The 26586-nt window shown below is 40.2% G+C and overlaps 4 protein-coding genes across 33 annotated transcripts in view; 3 read left to right on the top strand and 1 right to left on the bottom strand.

Moving 5' to 3' along the window:
• Positions 1 to 188: 188 nt before the first annotated feature.
• Positions 189 to 10753, top strand: LOC100117578 (chitooligosaccharidolytic beta-N-acetylglucosaminidase). 3 transcript variants are annotated; one of them, XM_008215740.3, is made up of 8 exons: positions 189 to 301; positions 845 to 1081; positions 1163 to 1589; positions 8377 to 8788; positions 8862 to 9305; positions 9379 to 9887; positions 9968 to 10101; positions 10190 to 10753. In XM_008215740.3, exons 3-8 carry the CDS (start codon positions 1453 to 1455, stop codon positions 10420 to 10422), a joined length of 1869 nt encoding a protein of 622 aa, XP_008213962.2. In that variant the 5' UTR covers positions 189 to 301; positions 845 to 1081; positions 1163 to 1452; the 3' UTR covers positions 10423 to 10753. The 3 variants fall into 3 exon arrangements, with proteins under 3 accessions (XP_008213962.2, XP_008213963.2, XP_031786714.1); XM_008215741.3 differs by having other exon boundaries at positions 1173 to 1589; positions 10190 to 10743; XM_031930854.2 differs by lacking the exons at positions 189 to 301; positions 845 to 1081; positions 1163 to 1589 and adding an exon at positions 6634 to 6742 and having other exon boundaries at positions 10190 to 10743.
• A 74-nt stretch (positions 10754 to 10827) lies between these two features.
• Positions 10828 to 16602, bottom strand: LOC100678330 (uncharacterized protein PFB0765w). 2 transcript variants are annotated; one of them, XM_031930852.2, is made up of 4 exons: positions 16260 to 16602; positions 15970 to 16114; positions 15660 to 15872; positions 10828 to 15562 (listed from the first exon to the last, which is right to left on the bottom strand). In XM_031930852.2, exon 4 carries the CDS (start codon positions 15479 to 15481, stop codon positions 11945 to 11947), a length of 3537 nt encoding a protein of 1178 aa, XP_031786712.1. In that variant the 5' UTR covers positions 15482 to 15562; positions 15660 to 15872; positions 15970 to 16114; positions 16260 to 16602; the 3' UTR covers positions 10828 to 11944. The 2 variants fall into 2 exon arrangements, with proteins under 2 accessions (XP_031786712.1, XP_031786713.1); XM_031930853.1 differs by having other exon boundaries at positions 16225 to 16593.
• Positions 16603 to 18046: 1444 nt separating this feature from the next.
• LOC103317515 (putative ankyrin repeat protein RF_0381) lies at positions 18047 to 21066 on the top strand. Its single transcript, XM_008215743.4, has one exon. It carries the CDS (start codon positions 18297 to 18299, stop codon positions 20559 to 20561), a length of 2265 nt encoding a protein of 754 aa, XP_008213965.1. The 5' UTR covers positions 18047 to 18296; the 3' UTR covers positions 20562 to 21066.
• A 1485-nt stretch (positions 21067 to 22551) lies between these two features.
• Positions 22552 to 26586, top strand: part of LOC100117702 (collagen alpha chain CG42342) — a 74276-nt gene continuing 70241 nt past the window's right edge. For 12 of the 27 annotated variants that reach the window (XM_031930659.2, XM_031930654.2, XM_031930653.2 and 9 more), the window contains exon 1: positions 23612 to 25109. In XM_031930659.2, the coding sequence (XP_031786519.1) occupies positions 24707 to 25109 (403 nt within the window). In that variant the 5' untranslated portion in view covers positions 23612 to 24706. Of the gene's footprint in view, positions 22728 to 22976; positions 23129 to 23610; positions 25110 to 26586 lie in introns of those variants that run through there. The other 15 variants (XM_031930648.2, XM_031930658.1, XM_032599572.1 and 12 more) reach the window with 10 other exon arrangements.

Genomic DNA, 26586 nt, shown 5'->3' with positions numbered 1-26586 from the left:
AAAGCAGTCCTACACATTCTGTCTACTGGTACATTTATTTCCATTATTTTAATGGAACTCAATTTATCCCTTATTTATAATGAAAACAAGTCAAAGTGTAATAACTAGATTTTAAATTTGTTGACTTAATTTTTTAACGATTCTCTATTTTAGTTAATAAATTTATTATTTTATTCTTAATGTAGATAATTTAATTCACACAAAAGGTACAACTCCAGTTTTTTCTAAAACCCATACTATATTAGAACTTAATTACATAGAAATTTATCCAAGATAATTGATCCCAAGGAATTTAGATAAGGTAATACATATTTTCAGCCTTTGCTGACTTGTACCTTTATTTTTGCACATTGTAAGATAATTACATTTCAGTTACACGTAATCTTGATGCTAGAGTAGAATTTTTTCAAGCTGCAGATGAACTTCTGAAAAATGACATTGATTAATAAAGATTAATGAAATATAAACTTGTTGTTGGACAGAGAAACATATGCGGTCTTATCATGAACGTATATTTTTGTATGCTTGACTGCTTAATTAGATAAACCTGTTGCACTACTGATTTGACAGTCATACAATTGAAGTATCTGCTATAAATTAAAAATGTTTCACAGTCAAGTACTGGTATTTGCCGTCTAACTTCATTCAACATTTCCTGTGACTAGCTCATTTATTACCTATACAATGCCTATGATACATATTTTTATTGATCTTTGAAAGTTTTATTAGCAATCGATGGCAGTTTGATTCTTGATTAATTCGAAAATATATGATGACAGATACACTGTTTGATCTTGAAAAAGTATTGATAAGGAACTCAAAAACAACATTTTTACATTTTTAGCTTTACACATAAGTGACTAATGCTGCAATTTTCAAGATTAGCCTGATGAAAAAAGTATAGAGTTTAGAAAAAATGATTTGATGTAGTGAAAAAAGACTAGATGGATGCTTCTAATAATATAATACACAAAAAATAAGTGATCTAGAAGAAAGGCAATTGTTAAAACCAATGACGCAATAAGTGAATCACAGTTTATACATGGATAATCTTAAAATCCACTAGCAATAAAAGAAAAAGGTTGAAACCCAAACTGAATTCTATTATATCGCATTATTTTCAAAATAAAAGATCCATTTTTAATCGCTCGAATACGCCCAGTAATTTTCAGATTGAAAAGCCAGAGATCATCGGCAGAATCGCGAGCAAAGACCGGCAAAACCAGCCGAAGACGAGTCTCCAGCATCGAAGGACTTTGAACTCGCTGGCGGATGCACAAGCGCATTTCGCACCAATACAGTGTGTATAACGGTGAGATAGAAGGAGAGAGAAAAATTTCGGGATTCCGATGCTAATGAGCAGCGTCGAGACCCCACCAGTAGCAGCAGCAATCGGGACCCGTTTCCCCCCGCCAAGGTGCACTGCGGCGACGGCGGCTCGGGCTCGCCGCGATGAAGGGGCGCACAATAAAATCGTTTTGCGGAAGGCGGCTCCGCAGTCCTCGTTGTCTCGCAGCCGCGATGATAGCTCTACTTGTGGTCACCCTACTGCTCAAGTTCTTCTCCGGCAATGCCGAGGAGACCCTCAGGTATATAGAACGCTTATCTCGTATTTGTATATTTACGCTCGCTGTACCTTTCTTTTTTTTATGCGTAAACAACTTATGCAGATAACGCAGTGTTGTAATCTTATTAATTATAAAATCGCTGTATATTTTCGCGCGGTTCGATGAACTCAGTTAGAATTTATGTATAGTATAGGTGTTCCCGAACGCTTGAAACCAGTTTGGAGCTTCCGATTTAAAATTAACTGTATACTTAGTTTGAGACCACGACTATAACGACGCGATATCCAACAAAGGAGAAAAAAATCCTTTTTCTACATCGGATGTATGCTAATTTTTGTAACGTCGGCCGTGAAAGCGCGACGCGTTTTTTGTAGCCCGATTGATTTTCAAACAGTTTTATCTCTCGCCAGACAAACCACATTTACAATAGATGGGATATCGCGTCATCGATTAGTCCCGATAATGCTGATGGAACCGCTTGGCATCGACTGAGAAAAAACAAAATTAACCGACGTGTTTTGCAGAAATATTTATCGATTGTTCTATTTTCATACGTTATAGTCTAGACTCATTTCTTGGAATATACCCATACAATGTTCAATACAGCGCACATACGTGCTGGTGAAAGCAGAGCAGGTTGACGATCTCTCAAAGTGGAGCATATAATATAGCGATGATGATTGGCACTAATCACACTGTTATCGTTGTGGGTTGAATGAGAAGACACTTTATCGTAAAGAGGTATTTATTTGTAATTAGTAAGTGACAGCGTCCGAACGGCTCGAGGTAAGGAGCGAGAGAGAGAGCGTCGGCGAGGAGACGTTAGGCGCATACGCCAGCCTACGACCAGAGGTCGCTCGCGTTCGCGATTCTTATAGTGTGAGAAACTCGCTTTAACACTTCCGCCGTTTATCACACTGATCAAGCAATTAGATATGAGTTGTCTACAAGACCTAAGTTTTCACGCATTTCAATAAACAAATTTTTAGGTAGAGCTTTTGTGAACACGTCTGCTCTCTGTTCTCTAGATGCTACATAAGTTACAGACAAATCTCCAGTTTCGCATCTTTCTTTTAAAAAATGATATCGGGTATCTATGTGTTTGGTTCTTCGATGGTTTTTAGAATCTTTCGTTAAACAAATAGCACTTTTGTTGTCGACATGTAACAAGATGCCAGTGACACATGTATACCCGAAATCGGACAGAAATCTTTTTAACCACAGTGCTTCTCTGGCTGCTGTGGCAGCTGCAACATACTCAGACTCGGTCGTGCTGAGGGTTACTAATTCTTGGCGTCTGGAAGTCCATGACACTGCGGCTCCAGCCATGAAAAATACATATCCCGAAGTGGACCTTCTAGTTTCCAAACACCCAGCATAATCGGAGTCTGAGTACCCTATCAGATTACATGGTTCTTTGTTTAATTTATACTCAAGTCCTAGGTACTTGGTACCTTTTAGATAGGCCAGGACACGCTTCAATGCCTGCCAATGACGACTATCGTAACCATTCTGAAATCTACTTAGGTAACAAACGATATAAGCAATATCGGGTCTAGTAGTCATTGCCAGGTACATCAACGAACCTATGGCCTCGCGATATGGTACGTTACTTTTGTTCGCGACATTTTTATCTGCCTTTTGCAAGTATAAACTGGTCTCTGAAGGTGTACATACAGGATTTGCATCGTTCATGTTGAATCTATCGATTACATGCTGTATATAGGCTTGCTGACATATGATTACGCTTTTCTCTTCCCTGTTCCTGTAAATTTCTAATCCTACAAAATAACATGAGTCGCCTACGGTTATTTCGAATTGTTTTCGCAGTTCAGATAAAATATTGTTTAAGACTACTTTTGATTTACAAATAACGAGCCCGTCGTCTACAAATAGAGCGAGATATACTTTGTGACCGTCACATTTGCCAATGAATATACATTTGTCAGCTTGACTTTCATAGAAGTTGAACGAACTCAGAAATTTCTTAAATTTAGTGTTCCAGCAACGCGGTGCCTGTTTAAGACCATACAGAGACCTACGCAGTTTACAGACTAAAACGTTTTTTACATTCATTCGCATCAACACTTGAGCGGCATTCGTCATTTCTTGCATTCATTCCACGAGTTTTCACACGCACCCCTTTTGGCACCTCCATATAGATGTCTTCCTCCAAATCGCCGTATAAGAACGCTGACTTGATGTCGAACGTTACAGTTTCCAAATCTTCAAGGGCGACATGAGCCAGCAGCATGCGCAGAGAATCATATCGCACCACTGGTGCATACGTCTCAGTGTAATCGAGTCCTTCTTTTTGCATAAATCCTCTTGCGCATAGACGTGCTTTGTAGAAAACATCTTGATTTCCGAGTCCAGGAGTTGATTTGAAGACCCATTTTGAGTCAATGGTTCTCATTCCGTGATGTCTAGGAACAAGCTCTCAGGTGTTGTTTTTCTCGTGTTGTCTCAGTTCGTATTCAATGGCCTTCCGCCATTTTTCGGCATCTGGTATTTCCAGTGCTTCGTCGTACGTCTCAGGAGGCCTGAAAACAGCGATATTTACCAAATACTTACTAGGAGGCTTAATTTTAGACCTGTCTCGTAGACGTGAGTGAATTGGAGCTTCGCCCTCTCCTGGTACATCAGCCTGATCATCTCCGATATTGTCGTGACCTCCAGCTGGTTCAGGGACTGGTTCGTCGGGTTCAGGGGTAGGTTGATCTCGAGCATTCTCGTGTTCTCCGTGAACTTCGTCTGGTACCTTAACGTCATCGCCTGGGAGAAACCAGTCTTCGTCCGACTCTTGATTTGTTGTCTCCTTAACGCGACCATCTTCATTGAAGATTACATGTCTCGATACATGCACTTTCTTGGTGATTGGATTGAACAGACGATAGTTGCTGGAGTTATCTTGATATCCCACCATGATCAGAGCTACCGCCTTGTCACTCAGTTTGTTGGTCAGCTGCTTCGGTACGTTCATGTAAGCAGCACAGCCAAACGTTCGTACGTGCTCCAAGTTGGGCTTTTTGTTTGTCCAAACTTCATATGCAGTTTTATTACCATGGGTAGCCTTGACCGTTGTTCTGTTTAATAGATAAACTGCGGTGTTGACCGCCTCTGCCCATAAGTAGTTCGGCAAGTCTCTGGCTTTCAACATCGTGCGAGCTGCCTCTATGATTGTTCGGTTTTCGCGCTCCGCTTGGCCGTTCTGCTCCGGCGTGTATGGTGCTGTGTTCACATGTGTTATTCCGTGTTGGCTCAGGTACTGCTTCAGCCTATCATTCACGTATTCACGACCATTATCGGTGCGTAAAAACTTCATACTGTTACCGCGAAGATTTCTAACAGTACTTTCGAATTCAATGAACTTTTCGGTGACGTCTGATTTATTTTTCAAGAAATAAATATACCGATAACCACTACTGTCGTCCTTGAATAAGACGTAGTATCTCGCGCCATTCACAGACTCTGTTGGCATGGGTCCGCATACGTCACTATGGAAGTATTCACCTGGCAGGCTCGCTCGTTCAATTTTTTTCTTGAAGGGCAATTTGTGCGATTTCCCGAGCTGACAAGGTTCACAAAAGAAACCTTCTTTTTCTACTATGCGTACACCTTGAACTGAGTCGCCGGACGTCAGATCTCTCATCGCTCGCACATTAAGATGTGCCAGGCGCTCATGCCAGACTTTCATACTCGTAGAGGTTATGTTTATCTCTTTCCTGTCGGGTTTGATCACTTGAAGGAACATACGATAGATGGCATTTGACTGTATCACTCCGACCGCGATAATCTCTTTGTGTTTTTTAACTCAACATATCTATTCTTGAATTCAAACTGGTAACCGAGCGATGTGCACCGACCAACCGAGAGCAAATTCCTTTTCAAGCCTGGTACGTGAAGTACGTTTTCGATTCGCGCTTCGATCCATTTGTCGTCAATTAGTCTGTTCACCGCTATCGTACCTTCGCCGGCTACACCGCACTCACCATCGTCACCTAGGACTATGCTGCTGCCATCTCTCCTTGATCGGTACTCGATGAACCAATCTTTTCGATGGGTCACGTGAGTTGATGCGCCGCTGTCGATTAACCAGACTTCTTCTGTGTTAGTCTCCAACAGTTTTCGCTCTTGCTCGCTACTAGGTTTCCAAGAAGAGACTTTTGCTTCGTCGAGCTCGTTCTTAGAACTGACGCGTCTCTCGGCCACAAAGGCTACATTCGCGGAAGCATTAGACGTCTGATTCGAATTCTGTTGTTTTTCTTTCTTCTCGGGACAGTTTCGAGCGAAGTGTCCCTTTTTGTGACACGAGAAGCATTTGTAGGTTTTCTTGTTACTTCTATCACCACCCTGCTTCGAATTTTTGACGCTTGCACCTCCTGACTCCTTAGTGCCTGTGCCTACTGACTCTCTTTTCTTTGAAAAAGCTGCTAGAGCTACAGCCTCCTCTTCTTCGTCGATGCGTAGAAGATTCTCCTCCTCAATCAGCCGTTCCAGTAGATGCTCGATGGTTTGTTTTTCGGTTGCGACACTACTCCAAGCTGTGCGTAAGTTGCGATATTTCATCGGCAGACTCGTGAGGATTTTCGACATTATTACAATGTTCGGAAGATTCTCACCTACGTCCAGCAGTTGCGCCGCCAAATTCTGAACTTTTGCCACATGCTGTGCGACACTATCGGATAAATCCATTTTGTATTCGTGAAAACGCTGCATCATTAACAGCTTGTGAGTGGCTGTTTTCTGCTCGTGGATGACACTCAACTTATCCCACATTTCTTTGGCTGTAACACACGACAGCAAGCAGTTCAGCTGTCCAGGCTCCAGTGCAGATGTTAACACGTACATGGCCTTGGCATTGTCTTTCACCCACTGTTTTGTTTCGTTTGTTGTCGCATCTGTCGATTTTGTTCGCGTACCCGTTACGATGCCCTCTAAGTCGTGAGCGATTAACACGGCGTTGATCTGGAATTTCCAGGCCGCAAAATTCTTCCCGTCGAATTTCGCCACGTGTCGTGTAGACAGTTCTCCGGCCATCTTCCTTTATCACACGTTAAATGTTCGTTCACTCGCGACACAAAGAAAATAATCACTTCTCACTCACGCGTAGATCTGGGCCCATAACCTGTTATCGTTGTGGGTTGAATGAGAAGACACTTTATCGTAAAGAGGTATTTATTTGTAGTTAGTAAGTGACAGCGTCCGAACGGCTCGAGGTAAGGAGCGAGAGAGAGAGCGTCGGCGAGGAGACGTCAGGCGCATACGCCAGCCTACGACCAGAGGTCGCTCGCGTTCGCGATTCTTATAGTGTGAGAAACTCGCTTTAACACACACTGCAACGCGATGTATATAATCCTCTCTTAAAAAAATGATGGACTTGGTTGTGAAGCCTTTAATACGTGATTCTGATTGGTTGCTATGGTCGGTTGCCTAGGTAACAGATGAGAACCCGCACGCTTTAAATTCATAACCCTCATAACAGTCATAACCCTGGTAGAAATTTTTCAGGTGTTTAAAATAAAATGAAATGAGGTTAAATAGTATGAAATCTGAATAGCGGATTCAGAAAAAAATATATGCAATATTACCAACAAGAAATCTTGATAAATTAATCATTACCAAAAGTGTAGTATTGAAACATGTGCATTGAAAAGTGTCACCCTAACCCTATTTGAAGTAGGTAATAATGTGTGTGTGTGTGTGTGTGTATGTTATTTAGTTTTTTTTAAATATAAGTGAGAAGTGCAATTAAAAGAATAAAAAGTATAAAGATATATTGTGTCTCCGTGCCCAAAGTCGCCCACGGTGAGGTTTAAGAAGTGAATTTAAAGAAAACTTCAGTATCCGAGTCAGTGAATTTGAGTTTATCACTACAATGCCCTTTAAATTTTAAAATATGTAATCTAGATAATTGAACTGTTTTCATTCATATTTTCACACCAACGGCAATGTGAATTTTTTAATTTAGCGGCTCACATTTTGCTTATAGACAGTCACGCAGTAACTACTATCTCTAGCACATTGTATTTCCGGTTTCCGTATTTTTACCTGGAGAAAATGATAAATATTTTGGCTTTTTTGTTAAGGCATTAATGAGAATATTTACTTTTAATAGTTGTGAGAGATTTTGAGATTTTTCCATTGCATTGCATTTGCTCTCATTTAAAAACTAATTTCTAGAGAGCTCATTTTTTGCATATATATTTCTGTTTTGGTTGTGAAAATATTTAAAGTTGAATTGACCTTAACTGAAATACTTTTGATTTCGACTTCAACACCCATGATAATTATTTAGTCGTATAAGTTATTCACATCAGTGTCGGAATCGAAATAAAAAGTATTTCAGTTAAGGTTAATTGAACTTTGTATATTGTTTCATTGACACAAAATAAATCTATATGTAAAATATGTGCTCTCTAGACCCGTTAGTTTTCGAATGAGAGCAAATGCAAAAATAGAGAAATAGGCATCGATCTCAAAATCTCTCACGACTGTTAAGAGTTAAAATTCTTATTAATGTCTTGACAAGAAAGGCAAAATATTTATCACTTTCTTCATGTAAAAATACACTGAAAACCAAAAATACAATGTGCTAGAGATAGTATTTACTGCGTAATTGCCTATAAGCAAAATGTGACCCGCCAAATTAAAAAATTCACATGTGCCTCAATGTGAAAATATGAATGAAAACAGTTAAATTAAAATCATCTGGATTACATGTTTTTATAGGTAGCATATCAAGTATCTGTTAGTAGTGAGAAAATTCGAATTTTTCGATCATTCAAGAAACAAAATCTGATTTCAGCTCTCCATGGCATTACTACTGCGATGGGGGTCTCTGCAAGAAGGCCGAAATCACGGAGAACGTCACGACTCCCCTGGCTCTGAGCGTCTGCCAGTTGTTCTGCGGTGAAGCTGGAGCCATCTGGCCCAAGCCGACGGGTCACATGTCCTTCGGTAACTTCGTCGCCAGACTCGACCCGGACGACATCGTCCTGAGTGGGATCGACCTGCGCAGCAACGTTGGACAGCTTCTGCAGGAGAACGTGGACCGACTGAAGGAAAACGTAAAGACTCTGCCCGGTTCTAAGGCCATCAAGAAGGGATACGGTTTGACTATCAACGTCGACGCGCAGTTCGACGTCACCTCGGCAAAACTTACTCTGGGCACGTCGGAGGCTTACACCATCGCGATTCACCAACAGGAGGATGGAGAGGTAGTGATTTTTCTTTTCGAATTGTTTGAGCGTGCGTTTATCACGCGAATAATCGTTCTCACTATTATCGCAGCTGATCGCGGACGTGAGCGGAAAAAACTACTTCGGAGTGCGCCATGCACTGGAAACCCTGTCGCAGCTGATCGTCTACGACGACTTGTACGGAGATGTGAAAATCGTTCGCGACGTTTACATCAAAGACGAGCCAGCCTTCCCCTACCGTGGAATCCTCCTCGACACCGCGCGAAACTTCATGGACAAAGCCTCGATTCTGCGGACCATCGAAGCCATGGCCATGTCCAAAATGAACACCTTCCACTGGCACATCACCGACTCGCACAGCTTTCCCTACGTCAGTCGTACCTGGCCGAAGTTCTCCAAGTACGGAGCTTACACGCCTGACAAGATTTACACCGAGCAGGATATCAAGGAAATCGTTAAATTCGGACTCGTCAGAGGCGTTCGAGTTTTGCCAGAGTTCGACGCGCCAGCCCACGTTGGCGAAGGATGGCAATGGGTGAGACATTTTCTTTTGATCCACACTATCGCAGTTTCTTATCGCAATTTTAACAATTGTTATCGCACTCGAGGTGGGACACGACACGACTGTCTGCTTCAAAGCCGAGCCGTGGCAGCGTTACTGCGTCGAGCCTCCGTGTGGACAACTGAACCCGACGAGTGAAAAGGTTTACGAGGTTCTCGAGGGTATCTTCACCGACATGATGCGCGATTTCGAGCCCGACTTCTTCCACATGGGTGGCGACGAAGTCAACATCAACTGCTGGAACTCGTCCGACATAATCAAGGACTGGATGACCAAAAAAGGCTGGGACTTGTCCGAGTCGAGCTTCTATCAGCTTTGGGACCATTTCCAGTCGAAGGCTTACGACAAGTTGACGAAAGCCAACAATGGAAAGGAACTTGATGCCGTACTGTGGACAAGCGGATTAACAAATGAGGAAAACCTTAAACACCTTGACCCCAAGAAGTACATTATCCAAATTTGGACCACCGGAGCCGACGCCACGATCGGCAGACTGATCAAGAACAATTTCAGAGTCATTTTCTCGAATTACGACGCTCTGTATCTCGACTGCGGGTAAGATTTTTATAACTGTCCTCTTATCTAGACACATGTTGGTTTTCAATCCACATTGATTAATTTCTGATTCGTTGCAGTTTCGGTGCTTGGGTTGGAGAGGGCAACAACTGGTGTGCCCCATACAAAGGATGGCAGAAAGTTTACGAAAATTCCCCCATGAAAATGCTGAAGGGTCAAGGATTCTCTGAACAGTACAAGCACTTAGTTTTAGGTAAGTTAACGAAATACTCCTCTTCACAGGACTTTGCACAGTATCTGATATCTAAAACTGATATCAACTATACACATTTTACACGTAGGTGGAGAAGCAGCTTTGTGGTCAGAACAGGTAGACAGTACATCCGTCGATTCTCGATTGTGGCCGCGTTCCGCTGCGATGGCCGAACGTTTGTGGTCTAACCCAACCTCATCGTGGATTCATGCCGAGCAGCGAATGTTGAGACATCGTGAGAGACTTGTACAGCGTGGAATTTTCGCCGACAGTTTGGAGCCTGAATGGTGTTTGCAAAATCAAGGCTCTTGTTACTTGTAAGCGTCCGTCGTTTAATAACTGTGATTGCCAATATATATATATATATATATATATATATATATATATATATATAAATTATAATTGGGATGATACAATTAATTTAAAAACTATAATCATTTTCAACGAAAAACAGTATGGCTGTGAATACGACAGATTGTATTTTTCTCATGTAAAACAAATTTTATACATATTATAATTATGGCGCAACAGATTTTTACCTTTGTACGACTTCTGAATACTCATACTGAACCTCCTTCGAACGTCTTTGTACCATTTTTAATTCTCACATGTTGAAGAAACAAAGTTTTCCAATAAAAATAATGTTAATGAATGCTGGTGTATGGATTTATTTCTAGGAAAAGCATATTATATTATTAAAAGCTTTTAAAATAATTCAACACGAAGTATCGTCTTTATATTGTTATAAACTTTTATTAATCTTGTTAACATATATAAATTCGATGTAAAACAATTGATTAGCACCAGCTAAATTGTATATAACGTACAATGTACAGTATTCAAATTGAAATGTTTTTTTTCGCATTTTAACAATGATATGGCAATGCGAAACACAAAATCATGATAACATTGTTATACATAATTATGTATTCTCATGCATCACTGAAACCTTAAAATCATATAATAATTCCGCAATTTTTCACGGAGTGTCAAAGTATTAAAGATTCGATGAACACTATGGACGTCAATGGAGATAACATTGTTATATAAAGTTTTGAAGGTATAAGATAGGATCTCCTTTGATTTAAAAAATCATTGAAATCGAGCTTCACATCGAGACTCTCGTTATGATACCATTTGTCGAGTAAAAATATCTCGTCATTAATTTCAAGTTACAAACTTTAAGATTTATAAAAAATGTTAAGCTCACATTATTTGCTACATTTCGTTACATATTGAAAACGTCTTACCAATACAAAAATTTATTTCGAAGTAATTTTATATTTACAGTAAACTTATTACTATTACAGTTGTATTGAAATCATACAACTTTGCGTTTCAATTATAAAACATTTAAAATTATTTTTGTCATATCGCAAACTTACTTATGATTAAAATTATTAGAAGCATTATTCTTAAACATGGCGAAACGTCAAAGTACAAAAACTATACTACTCCTAAATTAATTAAAATAATATTGCCGAACTGATAAAACAGATTTTCAATTATGTGGCCGAAAAACTTAGGCATAAATAATGTATGCATTTTATTCAAGTACCCTACATATTAGTTAATATCGCGATCATTTTTTTCCACCGAGTCAGTCTTACCATTAAAAGCTACTTGTTTGTGTATACATGTGTACTTAGATATAGCTAAGTCCAACGTAAACCTCATATATAAATTTTGCAAAATTAAGATCATTTCTCTGTCGTAATTGTTTACACATGCTACATACGTTTTTTTTTTTCATTTTTCATTAATAATTTCAAATCACACCTGTTGAAATGAGTTTTCTTTTCTAAAATAAGGTAACTAACGAAACATTTCACTGACTCATTAATCATTTTCGATCCATGGATAAGCGAGGCTTCCGAAAGATGTTACTGAATCTACGACTCCTTCGCGGAGTTTCCGTACCTGTACGCGTTCTATTACTACGTTTGACTTTTTTACCAGTCAATAAACTTTGACTCAAACTGTCGTTGAAAACTTCTTCCGAAGTGGAGCCAGTCTTGATCTCATCTTCGGAGAATGGTATAGGCGCGATCTGCAACTCACCAGGATAAGATGATTTTAGGTGAGGCTTGCACTTTGAATTTCGCATTTGCAGTATCGATAATCTGTTCAAGTCAGCTGAAGAAATGCTGTTTCTAGATCTCTGCATGTCGGCAAGGTACGTCGTATCGAATACTTCTCCTTCCTCGTCTTCGGTTTTGAAAGCGTTGCCCATTATCTGGAAACCTCTGACACTTTGCATTTTATGGACTGACGTATTTTCAATCGACTGCAAAGCGTTAACGGCTTTTTCTGGTTTCGCCATAGACTCGTCAAAATTTTCTTGATCGTACTTAAGAGACTTTGGATGCTGACTTTCAATAGTATCGCTTTTACTCTTCATTTTTTTCAATTCCTGAACAGCCTCTTCCTTTCTTTGTCTTTCTATGATTAATTTTTCCCCGACATCCCAGAGTTGCGTACTCAGATCACTTATGTGCTTTTTATACATTTTCAAATCTTCTGTGTGATTGAAGCACTGTTGTTCGAATTTAGACTGTAGAGCCTCAAGTTTACTCATCGCCAATATTTCTTGTTCTTTCTTCATCGCGCTAATTTGATTGTTGTACACAGATTTCATTTTTTCTTTCATTTTTTCAAGCTTCAACTCGTACTTTTCGTGAATATCTTTTACATAGTTTTGAAACTGTTTCGATTGACTTATGTCTTCTTCTTTAATAAGTTTCTTGTCTGCAGATTTTTGTTTTTCTTTGTCTTCTAAAACTATGGGTTCAGCAGAAGATTGAGCGCGTTTTTTCTCAATCAACCTTGTCAAATACTGATAATTATCTATTCTTCTTTTGATGTTAATAATTTTACTTGCAATGTAGGTTTGATGTTCTTTTTTTAATTTTTCACAGTTCTTCAAGTTAAAACATGATAATTGATTTGAAAACCAATCTTCCAGATTTTCATTATTAGCTGGTAAACAGTCATTGGTGTTGTTCAAAAGAGTCACAAACTGTACTGAATTAATAAGATTCAGAGATAAAGTCTCCAAATTTTTCCAATGTGCATTTTTTAGTTCTTTTTCAATAATAGCTTTCTTTTCTAATAATTCTTTGTACTCCGGTTGAGCTTTTGACTTATCAATAACATCTTCTGATGATTCCAAGACTAAATTCCAATTTTTGTCTAATAATAACAATACTTTGTATATTTTGAAAGTATGAAACGCCGATTCACGCAAGGAAACCCAAATTGATTGCAAATATTCCAGATTATTTTTATAAAACGATAAAAGTCTGTTACATTCCTCATCTGTTTGAGTATCTTTTGAGTATCTCTGTACATTAATCTCTGTTTGAGTATCTTTTGAGTATCTCTGTACATTCATCTCTGTTTGAGTATCTCTGTCGTTAGTTTCAACTAATTCTTTATAATCTAATACCTTGCTTAACACATGGTTTTCTTCAGCCATTACACCTGCTTCTGTTTGTATGAATCGGTTTAAAATTTGTACAAAGTCTGATAATTGACTGTTCCAATTTTCTTGACAAAGCATTTTACAAAATTTTACTATTATGCTATTATTATCTATAAAATTTATATTTTTGTTTTCTTTGTACACTTGTAATGTTTTAGATTTTTCCAAGTCTTCACTGTTTTCAGTCAGATTATTAGAATTATAAAATGTGTCCTTGTATGCAAATAAATCTTCGTTTGTATTTTTATGCAATGCAAACGATATGTTGTTCTTTAATGTTTTGATTCCTTTATACTTATCAGATTGATTCACTAATTCCATTACAAAAGTTGAGTTATTCCTATTACTCAAATTATCTTTAAGAATATCTGCAAATGATAGTTTTATTTCATTTTTAACGATCTTTTTGTAGCTCTCCAATTTTGCAACAACATACTGCTCTTCCATGTCATCCTGTGGTTCTAGCTGCTCAATATTGTCAATATCACTTACTGCTTTTTGAGCTTCTTTTTCTCTTAAATCACATTTTTCACATTTTAATTCCTTCTGCAATTCTACTGGCACAATATTGTGAATGTCTCTTACTATCTTTTGAGCTTCTTCTTTTTCCCTTAGATCACATTTCTCACATTTTGATGGCTCGACATGTTTTACTTCTGCTTTTAAAGTAAACAAAATATCATATTTCTTCTTCAGTTTTACATACTCTTCTATCAGAACTGTGCATACTGAATTTACATCTTTGAATGCGTTTTGCATCTCCACGAGATCTTTTTTTGTATCTTGCAACTGAATTTCAATTACAGAACTTAATGCTTCACTTTTGTTAAAAGATGTTTCACAAACCATTCTGTCATCAAATTCAAAACTTTGATTACTTAATTGCACCGATTTTTCTTTTATATAGTTTCGCAATTCTTCATATCTCATTTTTAATTCTGTTAATTCATCGTCTTTTTTCTCTATTTGAAACAACATGGATTCAATGATTTGGTCATTATTTGTATTCTTTTCTTCTACAGTACGACACTTTGCCTTACACAATTTCACTTCGCCAATCAGATCATTTTTTTCATCTTGCAGTTTGCAATTATCATTTTGTAGCTCAGCTACATATTTTTCCAAACTTTTCAATTCGTTTTTATAAGATAATTCAATCGACTTTACATCTCTTTGTTCCTGAGTAGAATCATAATTGTCAGGATCTACATTATTTGCTCTGAGCAATTTTAATTCAGATAAAGTATCTTGTAATTTATTTTGTAATTCATCTATCTGTTTCTTCTGGACTTTGATATCTTCGATAAGTTCAGATTTTTCATAACACAGAGTTTCAATGTCAGCTCGTAAATGTCTTATGTGTCTTGTTTGTTCGTACATTTTCTTTTCACTCTGTACTGATTTGACTACAGGAGAATTCAAAAACTCCTCCAAGATACGCTTTGATCTTGTTGACAAAGACTTGAAATCAGTTTTATCAGATAAAGAAAATGTTTTACAAAGCTCATCTGCAGTTACATTTTTTCCTAATGCATAAATAGTTTCTAGAATTGATTTTATCTTGATCTGCAAGTCATAGCTTAGATTCACGCATAAGGATTTATGAAAGACTGGCTCCAATGATAGTCTGGACAAAACGAGTAATCCAACACACAAATTATCTACTATATCGCTTGTACTATTACAGGCAAAGTTTGGATATTCCTCATTAAGAAACTCAAAAACCATATCTCTTTGACAATCACTGTACTCTTTACAACTCCATGATTTTAATTTGTTAATTAGATTCCAATAAATCCTTCCATCTTTCAACTCTTCGATGTTACGAACATAGTCATTCGAGTTTTCATGCAAACAATTGACCCATTGTATAACAAGAGCTTCCCAAGAATCCATGTTTGTTTTTTTTAATGAATTTCTTCTTAAACGTATAATCTTGATGTAAGTGTCATTAGCAACGTTTGTATTTTTGAGAAGCTGTAAATTTGCATAGTTATAATTAGACTCTCATTGATGCACTTTACTGTACACAAAATTAGCGAATACAGACAAAGTTATAGAACAAAATCAGTACCTGAGCATCGATAAACCGGGATTGTTTACATATAGAAAACTGACTCGGCGTAAGAAAACATAACCAATAATACTTGACACTTGTTGCACAAAAATGGCCGCGGCGTTGCTATAACAGACTCGGCGCAACGGCAAAATTCAAAAATTCGCTGTCCTGTGGAGGCGTAGCTGAGCACGAGGCGTTGAAACGCTCGAAGACATTGGTAATTTTAGCCTAGAAACAATTCGGATGGTCGTTATAAAGTTACCCTCAACAGGTTTTTATGAAAGCTAATTTAATATTACACGTAAATTGAGTATAAGCCAAATACCTGAAGATAAATCCATTGAATGAAAGTACTACTGCGAGCCAAAACAATCGACCTCTTCTTGATTACACGGCTTACACTTCGGATGGCTCGAAATCGCCGATATTGATACGGTTATTGATGATGAACGTTTATTTCACGCCAGGACCTGAAATTCATGTTGTTACACAAGCGTTTAGTCGATACTCGAGTATTTAGAAAGAGACTCTAAAAAATGCTTTCACTCAACAACTTCGCCTTTAGACATTTTACACGCACCTTTTTCTAGTTTTAAAAATAAAAAGCATCGTCACCTTGTTGATAAATCCATCAGATTCTCACTACAGCTTGGCTTCAGTTATTTTCTGATGTCGTATATGGGGCACTGGTTTTGCAGTTGTAAAAATTTCTGGCACAGTAAGCAATATTGCATCCTATAAGTATATACAATCCCGACACTCACATCGCACAAAACTATACAGATTCAATCAGTGCAAGTTATAGGCGATGAGTATTCGACATGTATCGAATTTTCACAATGGCGAAATGACAATCTGACGTCGTTTTCAAAACAATTAATAGTAAATCAGTACAAATAGTGATCTATAGACGCTAACGCGAGTAACGAATAACTCATTCAAGGATCGAAGCAAGAGTGAGATGGCAGCGTCACCTATTATATCGGATCCTATATATTTGAATTTTGAAAATCAGCTGATTCGCACAACAGACGCAAGATGGGGCTCGAGAATTTACCGCCTTTAGTTTGAAAGTGCTACAAAATATATACATTATACATATTTCATTTCACCAAACACGTCTTTTTTCGGATTCACATGAATTTTATAATTCACGTAAGAAATAATTTACTCAGACTAATTACTACTACTTAAAAATGAAAACGAGGACAAAAAATTTTTAAAAATCACCTGCTCAACCTTCATGCATAAAAAAATGCACTCTGACCCGTGCCTTCGCACGAAGAAGCTTATATTTTTCTTTGTCGCACAATTATGTATGTACTACTTTCCAGACTTGGATATGTAATTCTAGCACTTGTGCTCGTCTTCGCCGAAAAAAATGTTTGCCCCAAATATAAGTATAGTTATAGGTATACAATGTAAACTATTATCGCACTAGTCCAGTAAAATTAGCTTTGGAATCGACATGCGATAGAAATGGCTGCATTTTGGTTATTAGGTAAATCGAGGTCGAAAAAGACGATTCTGAAATCTGCAGCTTCCTAAGTCAACGGGTTCTATGCGAAAATAGTGTGCAAAAATTAATTTTGCTTATATCTCGAAAACGGCTTAACCAATTGTAAAATGACCTGCACCAGTCGAAAGAGCGTTCAATTTTGCATTGGAATCGATTTTTTACTCGATTTCGATGAGTGCAAAGTTCCGAGATAATAAATAAAAAAAGAAATTACCTTAATGTAGAAGGAGAGGGAGACGCGAAACGCACATGTCGTCTGCGCGTCTGGTACATGGCTTGTATCTGCGTTTAGATGGAGTCTGACAATCTATTTAGCAGATTTAAGAGACCGGGTGATTTTAATTGAAAATCGGAAGCCTACTAAATTCATTATTATTTATGTAGTGATGCACCTTAGGAAAAGTTTATGTATTATTTCAAAAAACAGCATTCAGTTTTAGACGAATATGTAAGTAAAATATTATGAATACAAGATATAGTGTCAATATGAATATCTCGCGACATCCGCCATTTTGAGGTTATGAAATTTGCAAGCATATTTTCGAAAAAATTATCATTCGCTGATGCGTTAACACGATTATTCATGTGAATATTATAATATCTATCCATAAAGTGGATCACAACATTTATAATGATGATTTTGCAGGTGGCAGATGGTTGCAGGTGAACTTAAAATTAAAAGCAACACACTTTTTCAAATTGTTGATGAAGTAAGTCGTTTGGAGAACGTCATTTTGATTGTCTGCCCCCATCACTCTGTCAAATCAGTTTAAAAATGCCGCGATTTTTAACAAGATGGCGGCGATCCTGAAGTGTACTGTTCGCAACGCCGCCTATATCGGCGAATCATTTTCTGCTAGTTTTCAGGATTTTGCTATAGCATCGCGTTAGACTCTCCTTCTCTACAGTCTTACTGGTCTCCCTGCTCAAATTAGTCGTTAGTTGCCAGCACGCCAGTGACCGCAGTAATGAGGACGAACGCGAAGAAGTGAGGACAGTTGTCACGAAGAACCTGTTGCTTTCCTACGAGATATCTTTTACACATAAATGCAGTCAGCTGCAGTCAGTATAGCTTACAGTGTTTCTTCGCGATTTTCAAGTGATTATAAAATTTACGATCAAAGGTGTCTAGAATGGCAAGTGAAGACCAAATCAGATATGCTCTTCACAAAGCGATAGAAGCTAGAGACGAGAAGCTCGTCCAGGATCTTGTAAAAATTGGCTGCAATGGTAGAGATTGTGAGGGCAGGACACCGTTGCACTTGGTGGCGACGAGGCCATTCGCCCACAAGTCGGGGCATTCCAAAAGTCGGCGCGAAAAATTCGTTCCAATGGATGAAGAGGAGGTTCAGTCCCGCGTGAGAATCGCGAATCTGTTAATCAACGCTGACGCCAACATCAACAGTAAAAGCCACAGCGTTACTGCTTTAACCTGCTGCTCGGTGGTGTTGAAAACTCCCTTGGAAGAAGCTGCTTTATGTCAAAACGACGCCATAGTCGAGCTTCTCCTGCAGTACGGCGCTGAGATCAATGCCAAAACACAAGGTAAAACCAGTTGCTGCACTGCCTTGCACTCGGCTTTGACTTACTATCAAGGAAACACCGGTCTCGTGAAAATGCTGATCGATTACGGCAGCGACGTCAACGCCGTCAACCATCGGGGCAATACACCGCTTCACTTGGCTGTCGAGCACCCAGAGTATTGTTCCGCTGAACTGATTGAATTATTCCTGAAACACGGCGCCGACATTAACGCCAAGTCGCGGCAAACTGGCGACACGGCCCTCCACTTGGTCGTGAATCGTTTTCGAACAAACACGTACCCCACGATCACCTCGCCGACATTTCATATTGGTAACGACTTTATAAACTACGAATCCCGAGACGTGCCAGATATGAAGCTCGTGAAAGTCTTATTGGAACACGGGAGCGACGTCAACGCTGTCAATCGTCAGGGCGATACACCCCTTCACTTGGCTGTGAAGCATCCGACTCAATTTTCCGACGAACTGATTAGATTGTTTCTAAAATACGGTGCCAACGTCAACCTCAAAGAACGGCATACCGGAAACACTCTCCTGCGCTGTGCTGTAACTCACTTTCAAGGCAACGTTAACATCCTGGAAATCCTGTTGGAACACGCTGACGTCAATGCCGTCAACACTGTGGGCGAAACGCCACTCCACTTGGCTGCTAAGAGCACAGCTCGATGTTCCGTCGATATGATTGAATTGCTCCTGAAATACGGCGCCGACGTCAACTTTAAAGCACGATACAGCGGAAACACCGCTCTGCACTTTGCTGTAAATAACTTTCAAGGAAAGTTCTACATCGTGAAAATACTTTTGGAGCATGGTGACGTTAATGCCGTCAACCGTGCGGGCGAAACGCCGCTTCATTTAGCCGCTAGGAACCCTAAATGTTCTATTGAGCTGATCGAATTATTGCTAAAACACGGGGCTGATGTGGATAAGAAACGCAAATCTACCAACGACAGCGCGTTTCAGTTGTACATCGACGCACATCTGCCGTCATCCGTCGATCCGACGTTGCTAAAGCTACTTTTATTGGGCAATGATCGAGAGGATCATAATCGCACGAGCCCGTTACACGATGCCTGTCTATTCCACCGAGTCGACTCGGTTCGTGAGTTGTTGCGGGCTGGTGCTGACCCCGTCGCCAAAGACAGTTTTGGCCATGTTCCTATGTTTTACGCTCTTGTTGCACGTCTGCCTACTAAGATGTACCATAAGTTTTTAACAGTGAGATTGCTGATGGATTACTGTATCGACCTCGATCAGAAATATGTTTTCCTTACTATCGGACATGACAAGTTTGGCTGGAAAAAAGGGGGTGACAGTAGCGATAAGTTCATCAATATATTCTACAATTACGCAATCCAGCGTATGGAACTGAGCAATGGCCTTGACGGGAGGATACTGAAAAAATTTGTTCTCCTTCCGTGTCAGAGAACATCACAAGACTATGGGTTTTGGTTTACGATGGGTAAATGGTATAAAGAATATCGTAGCAGGTTGGTTGCTGAATCACAGTACGTCATCGAGTTGCGGTTGATGAGAGATACGATGGTGGGAAAAAGCGAGATATCGTTTTTGGATTTGTTAGAGGGCATCAGTGAACAGAAGGTGCTCACAGCTTACGGGAGAAATTATAAGCAACTGGCCAAAGACTTTGAGGCTGGCAAGTCCAAGTTCTTACAGTACCAGGGTGTACTGGAGGCCAGTTTTTACAAGGGCTATAACGAGTGTATGAAGCTCATAAAAAATGGTGCCGGAGCATTGAGCATTGCTTTAGGTTTTGGTTATTCTGTCGAAGTATGCTTCCGAAAGTACCTTAGTTATTACAGCAAAGAAGAATTGGAGCGTTTAAATGAGTGATGGTGCTGTTTTCAATTGATCGAGTTAATGGCTGCTGAAAACATTTGAACCTGAAGCGGCACCTGAAATGACAAACTTTTCAACATGTCTGAGCGTTGGTCAGGATCTTTGAGCTATTCGATCATTATTATCGGAGGATCGTCAAGATAAAAATGTTTAGAGCATGTCAATTACGAGTAAATAATTTTAAAAAGAAATCCAAGAATTCAATTGGATTATTTGTTTTTACATTTATTTTAGTTGTTTCAATTGTTTTCTGTGAAATTATTTGGTTTCTAAATAATAGAAATAAGACTGTAAGCTAGAAATAAGAACTCCTAATAAGACTAGAGTAAAATGAACAAATGCATTGTTTTTATAGCCAAATATCAACGTTAAAGTTTGAGTATGTACGCAAACAAGCTATGTTGCAGAGATAAATTATTCTAAATGACAAGACTTATTTTGTTATAAAAATACAATATACATTTTTTTATGAATAAATGATTATTCAAAACTTCAAAAATGCACTTTATAATTATTAAGAATATCCATCAAATTTTACAAGATTTGACTTTAAATACTCAGCGGAATACGCATGTGCAGTATACCTATTTCATTTTTGCCGTGATATTTACAATATAGACTTATAGAAAAATTAATAAAAAATGCTGCAACAAGGTTTTGGCACCTCGTTTCAATCATAAAAATGATTTTCGCCAACTTAGCATTTAAGAGGTATTTTTGGCATATTTTTCGATTCTTCGAAATGATCGCATTGATTTTATATCAATAAAAGTCAATTGGTTCAAACTCGAACGTTGTCCCATCACTAGCTTTCGGTCACGTGGGCAAGTGCGACGTTGGCGTGAAAATGTCCTATATTGCCTTGGCTCAGTGGGTAAGGATTTACCCACCGAACGCAACGATGGTAATCGAGTCTGCGTGCGCGAATGATAAAGATTTTTTTTTTAAATGTTTTTATTTTAATCTAGACTAGAACCAAGTTTGCGGTTCTACTTATAATGCCAAATATGCGGGTTTCACTCAGCATCGCAGAACTGAAAATATTATAACGTAAATACTTGCTCGATTATACACCTTTATTACCTATTTTCGATGTCACTGGTTTTCATCTTTACCTTAGAATTATATAGATTTAACATTATAATATAATGGCACCGAAATAAAAATATGGGGATACCTATTTTACGAATGCTATTTTTAGCCGGGATTTAAATGGCCGTTCAAAACGTTTACAAAACAACAGCCGTGGACATTAACAACGTATTTCAGTGATTGCAAAATTTTTAACTTTTGTTAATTTGTTTTGGTTTACGCATAAATATCGCCCCTTCTGATAAAAATAAAAGAATGGTGCATTATTGCGTTGCACCTCCGACATTATTATTCAGTAAATATCACGCATACGATGTATAATGTTTATTAATGCTACGTTAATTAATTGGTTTGCGTTTTTCATGTATAAATACAAGCTCACACACGTATACGGTCATAATAATTATCATCTCAATTTTTGCATCACTCGAACGTGCACGTTGTTCTTTTCACATTTTTCATATAAAAATCCTCTCTCTGTTTGATAATCATAACAGGCGTTCTGCGAACAGTTATGTTATTCAAAAAAAAGAAAAAAAATAATAATAATGAACGCTCGAGTTGCGAGCTTTTTTTACGATTGATGGCGATAAAAGTTACAACGCTATATCCGAAGCACCGACAGATACGCGTATACACACAGCGATATATTCCGGTAATTAGCTTCATCGCACAGCGGGCACATAGCAGCTACACACGACTATTGCAACAACTAGTCTAGTATAAGCCAATGTGTGTATATAGGTATATACGTACTTTGCAAAAGTATCTCTCCCTCTCTGTCTTGTGCCACGCGTTTGGAGACACGTATATAACTGCGAGCGAGACTGCGCCATATAATACATGCAGAAGCTGGGAACGGTAGTCGGTAACGTACGCGCGACTCTTGGCACGTTTCCCAGTGTACGCGCGCGAGTTTGCACACTAACAAACTTTTTCAGCTGTTCACTGGCCCAAACTTGCAGAATTCGCCGATTGCCACAAAGACAGGCCTAGCTTACCGAGCTTTTGTCAATTTCGGTTGCCCCGATCTGAACACGGGAGGCAATTCGCCGGGAGTGTGTGATGGTATTTTTTGTGTATTTTTCTTAGTGTTCATACCTATTAATATAACTGGCGTTGGATGTTATTTTTCTGCTTTTTTTTAAACGACTTCGCCTGTATTCCGCGCACGAGTGTGTAATGCTATGGCGCGAATAAATTAACAAGGATTATGATATATTTAAACTACCATTTTTAGTTGTACCTGCCGAGCGAAAGAAATTTATATTCATTTTTTAAATGTGTTGCATTCGTCATCGTTGCCGCCCACGCAAGGCCTGGACACGATATTCGGACCCCTCATCGCACTCCTCTCGATATCCTCGATAAAAAGAATACCCGAATCAACACTTGGAATTCACCGGCCAATCTCCGAACACCATAGAACCAAAGTGTCACAACATGGCGTCATGCCCTTTTCGTTACAGGTACCCACACACACACACACACACATATATATATATATATATAGCCCAGGCGATTTTTAAATCCCCCGACGGCGCTCCTCTTTCTCTCTCCGAAAGCCTCAAATAGTCGCACTATGGATACAAAAAAACAAGAAAACCTGCAGCAGCAAAAAGACAAAGAGGAAGTATATAAGCAGAGAAGACGAGCGAGAGAGCGAGAATAAGAGAAGTAGGAAAGCAATCCTTGTATGCACGAGAACTAGCACTCCTTCGTCCCGGCTCCCCTCTCACCGCGCTTCTTTCTCTCTGCTGCCACTGCTGTCTCTCTCTCTCTCTCTCTCTCTCTCTCTCTCTCTCTCTCTCTCTCTCTCTCTGTCTCTCATTCCCTGTAGGTAAAAGCCGCGGCGCGTATAGCGGTTCCGAGCGCCGACGGAAACGACCGAGGAGCCGAAGCGGCGAGTATAGCGTGTACGGTGTACCCCTCTCGCGAAGCTCGCGTCGAGCCCCACCGCAGCCAGTCGTGCTCCGAACGCCGCATTGTGAGCATCTGGAAAAGCGAGACGCGAGCGTCGTCCCTTTTTCCCTCCGTCTCTCTCTCTCTCTCTCTCTCTCCTTTTCACTCACTCTCTTTCTGTCTGCAGTACACACGAGCAACGATATTATTAATCGCGTCCGTGCGTGTGTAGATGTGACGGTCTGATCTCTGGCGGCGACGAGAGGATGTGTGAAAATACAGTAAGATTGGCCGGGCGCTAAACGAAAGCCCCTAGAGAGCCATCGGCACGCTCCACACATGGATTATAACTTTGCTCCGCGACGACGGTACAACCGCGGGCCAGATATTTGTTGTGTGCAGTCGACATGATGAAAAGACGACGCAGTGTATGCTGAGGGAACACGCGTACCTACATTATAGGTATACACACACACACACGCACACACACACACACATGTTATTCCGCTGCTGCTCGCGAGTATAGTGCGAGGAAAAGGGACATTGCTGGATTAGAGAAATTTACTCGTGTATGCAGTATAGACGAATGTCCGAGCATCGAGCAGAGCTGCAGGCTCGGCGCAGGATTGTAAACAAAGGAAATCGTCGGTCCTTATCGGGAAAGCCCGCGCACGTGTAAAAAGTTTAGTTGCAGGGCGCTTCGATATGTCGCCTCGATCGATTCGCGCTTAAATTGACGTATCTCGGATCTAGTTTAGCGGAGACACGAAGAGAAGGCTTGAGTACGCTGATAATCGTTCGTTGCATATCTTTGCTTTGTCGAGCAGGAGAGTCGAGCGGAGGCTGCTTCGAATGTTTTTATTATTTTAAATGAGTAAGATACGTTGAAATTCGCGGATTATTCCAAGAAAACAGGGAAAACCTAACCTCCACTCCTCTCTCCGATGCGCGATGAAAGTGTACTTGTTGCACGCAATCCACAAGGCAAACATATGCCAATCTGCTTTGCATCGGCAATTTGATCGAGTGGCTGTATCGAAAAGCAGCAAAGGCAAGCTTCTCTCCGCGTCCCGCAATTAGAATCCGTCTATATAACACAGCTGGAATTGAATCAAGCGCCCCAGAAGTGTTCGGGATAACTCGAGATGGGAAGCAAGGAGGAAAGCAGGTCCTTAGAGGCCTCGACGTCGAGGAAGCTCCGCTACAAGGATAGCCTGCAGGATGATCAGCAAAGTCGCGGCTGCGGCAGTGCAATTAACTGGACAATGTGTGTGCTGTGCATGAGCAGTTTAGTTGTTTCCGGCTTGCTGGCCTACAGGGAACTACGGCTCGAGGAGCGTATCAGCGCCTTGGAAAATTTGTGCCAGCTGCCAGGCCAGTACCAGCAGCAGCAACAACAGAATCCCTCGGACGTGATCATCGAGAGGCTCAAGCGTGAGCTCCAACAGCAGATAGACGACGTTCAGAAGAAGCTGGCCCTAGCACCCGAGGGACCCACAGGCATATTCAGGCTCAAGAGGGATGTCGCCGACTGCAATTGTCCGCCAGGTTGGTTAACCTTTTAATTTATATATTTTTTTAAAGCTATCTACAATTCCTTTTTTGTCGAGTTTATATCGAGATTGAGACGGTTGTAAGGCTCTTTCTCTCTCACCACACGGCAGGTCTAGCACTCAGGAAAAAAGAGAAGGAGCGATAAATGGGAAAGCAACAGACGCCATAAATCTCGCGTTCCAAGTCGCTCTCGGCTTATTCTTCCGTGTGCGCGCCTTGTGTGCCGTATATGCACTTATCGCAATCGGGAGATTTCTCTCTCTCTCTCTCTCTCCCCTCTCCAGACTTTTTTTCCGTAAAAATTCTAGGGCTAAGAATAAAGGATTCAAGGCATGACCAGCCGCAGAGACACACACAAACACGCTGCACATTGTGTCCGAGGACGAGCGAAACATTAGTCTCTCTCTCTCTCTCTCTCTCTCTCTCTCTCAGACGCAAAGTTTCGTCATACCAACGCTCTGGCAAGTTCGCGGACCGCAGGACTGTAACGAATTGAATTTCGCATTTTCCAATTCGGCGTTGCCGTCGTCGTCGCGCGAACCGCAGAGAGTCAGTTTGAAAGTTCGGACGTGCTCTCTATGATTTGTGCATCGGCTAGCGCGCAACTTTCCTCGCCCTCGAAAGGGGGGTAACAGAGTCCTGGGATTTCGGCAAAGCTATACTGTGTACAGCTTGACTGGGAATCATGCGCGAAAAAGGGCCTAAAAATCAATCCGGATGTGGAAGAGGAATGAGCACACAGCTTGTGAAAAGAATATCGGAGGCGAACGGTTTCTCACGGAAATAAGATGTGTACTTATTTGAACGACAGAGGGAGGGAGGGAGGATATAGGAGCGTTGATTGAATTTAAATAAAGCTGCGCAATCATTTGATCTTCGAAATGAAATACCGGTCTATAGAGGCAGCAGCTGGGGTAGCTCTCTCTCTCTCTCTCTCTCTCTCTCTCTCTCTCTCTCTCTCTCTCTCTCTCTCTCTATTTGCGGAAAGGTGCGCTGCACAAAGAGAGACCCATCGTGCACGCACTTCTCTCTCTCTCTCTTTCGGTTTGCGTCGCGCACAATCGATCAAGTGTGTGCCCAGACGCTAGAGACTCTCTCTCTCGCTCGTGGCGCAGTATACACTCGTGATTCCGATTCGCGCGCTCGCGTCAAACCGATTGTTAAGTACGATAGAATTTGCATCTCTCCCTCTCGCCTCTCGAGAGGAATTGCTCTCGGGGTTCTGTAATACCGCAGAGTTTACCTCCAGCTTCCGCTCTTCCCGACGACGTCAAACAAATGTTTGACGCAAACGTCGTCGATTATTCGACCGAAAGCCGAAGCAGAGGCGTCCGCTGCTACATGAAATAAGGCGGAAAAGTTTCTCTCCTGTCGCCTCTCCAATATCCCGCCCCACCCTAATAACGCAACCCGATAGCAAGCAAAAAAGCTTAATATCCCCGGGAGAACTTTTCACACCAGCGCCGGCTTG

Source organism: Nasonia vitripennis, chromosome 4, assembly GCF_009193385.2.
Source record: "Nasonia vitripennis strain AsymCx chromosome 4, Nvit_psr_1.1, whole genome shotgun sequence".
NCBI lineage: Eukaryota > Metazoa > Arthropoda > Insecta > Hymenoptera > Pteromalidae > Nasonia > Nasonia vitripennis.
The sequence above is the reverse complement of the archived record's forward strand: the minus strand, read 5'-3'. Positions and strand labels throughout refer to the sequence as shown.

Coding starts and splice junctions, on each gene's coding strand:
- LOC100678330 (XM_031930852.2), bottom strand. CDS start 15,481: ATGGATTCTTGGGAAGCTCTTGTTATACAATGGGTCAATTGTTTGCAT.
- LOC100117578 (XM_008215740.3), top strand. CDS start 1,453: ATGAAGGGGCGCACAATAAAATCGTTTTGCGGAAGGCGGCTCCGCAGT. Junction 8,789..8,861: donor ACCAACAGGAGGATGGAGAG/GTAGTGATTTTT, acceptor CTATTATCGCAG/CTGATCGCGGACGTGAGCGG. Junction 9,306..9,378: donor TTGGCGAAGGATGGCAATGG/GTGAGACATTTT, acceptor ATCGCACTCGAG/GTGGGACACGACACGACTGT.
- LOC103317515 (XM_008215743.4), top strand. CDS start 18,297: ATGGCAAGTGAAGACCAAATCAGATATGCTCTTCACAAAGCGATAGAA.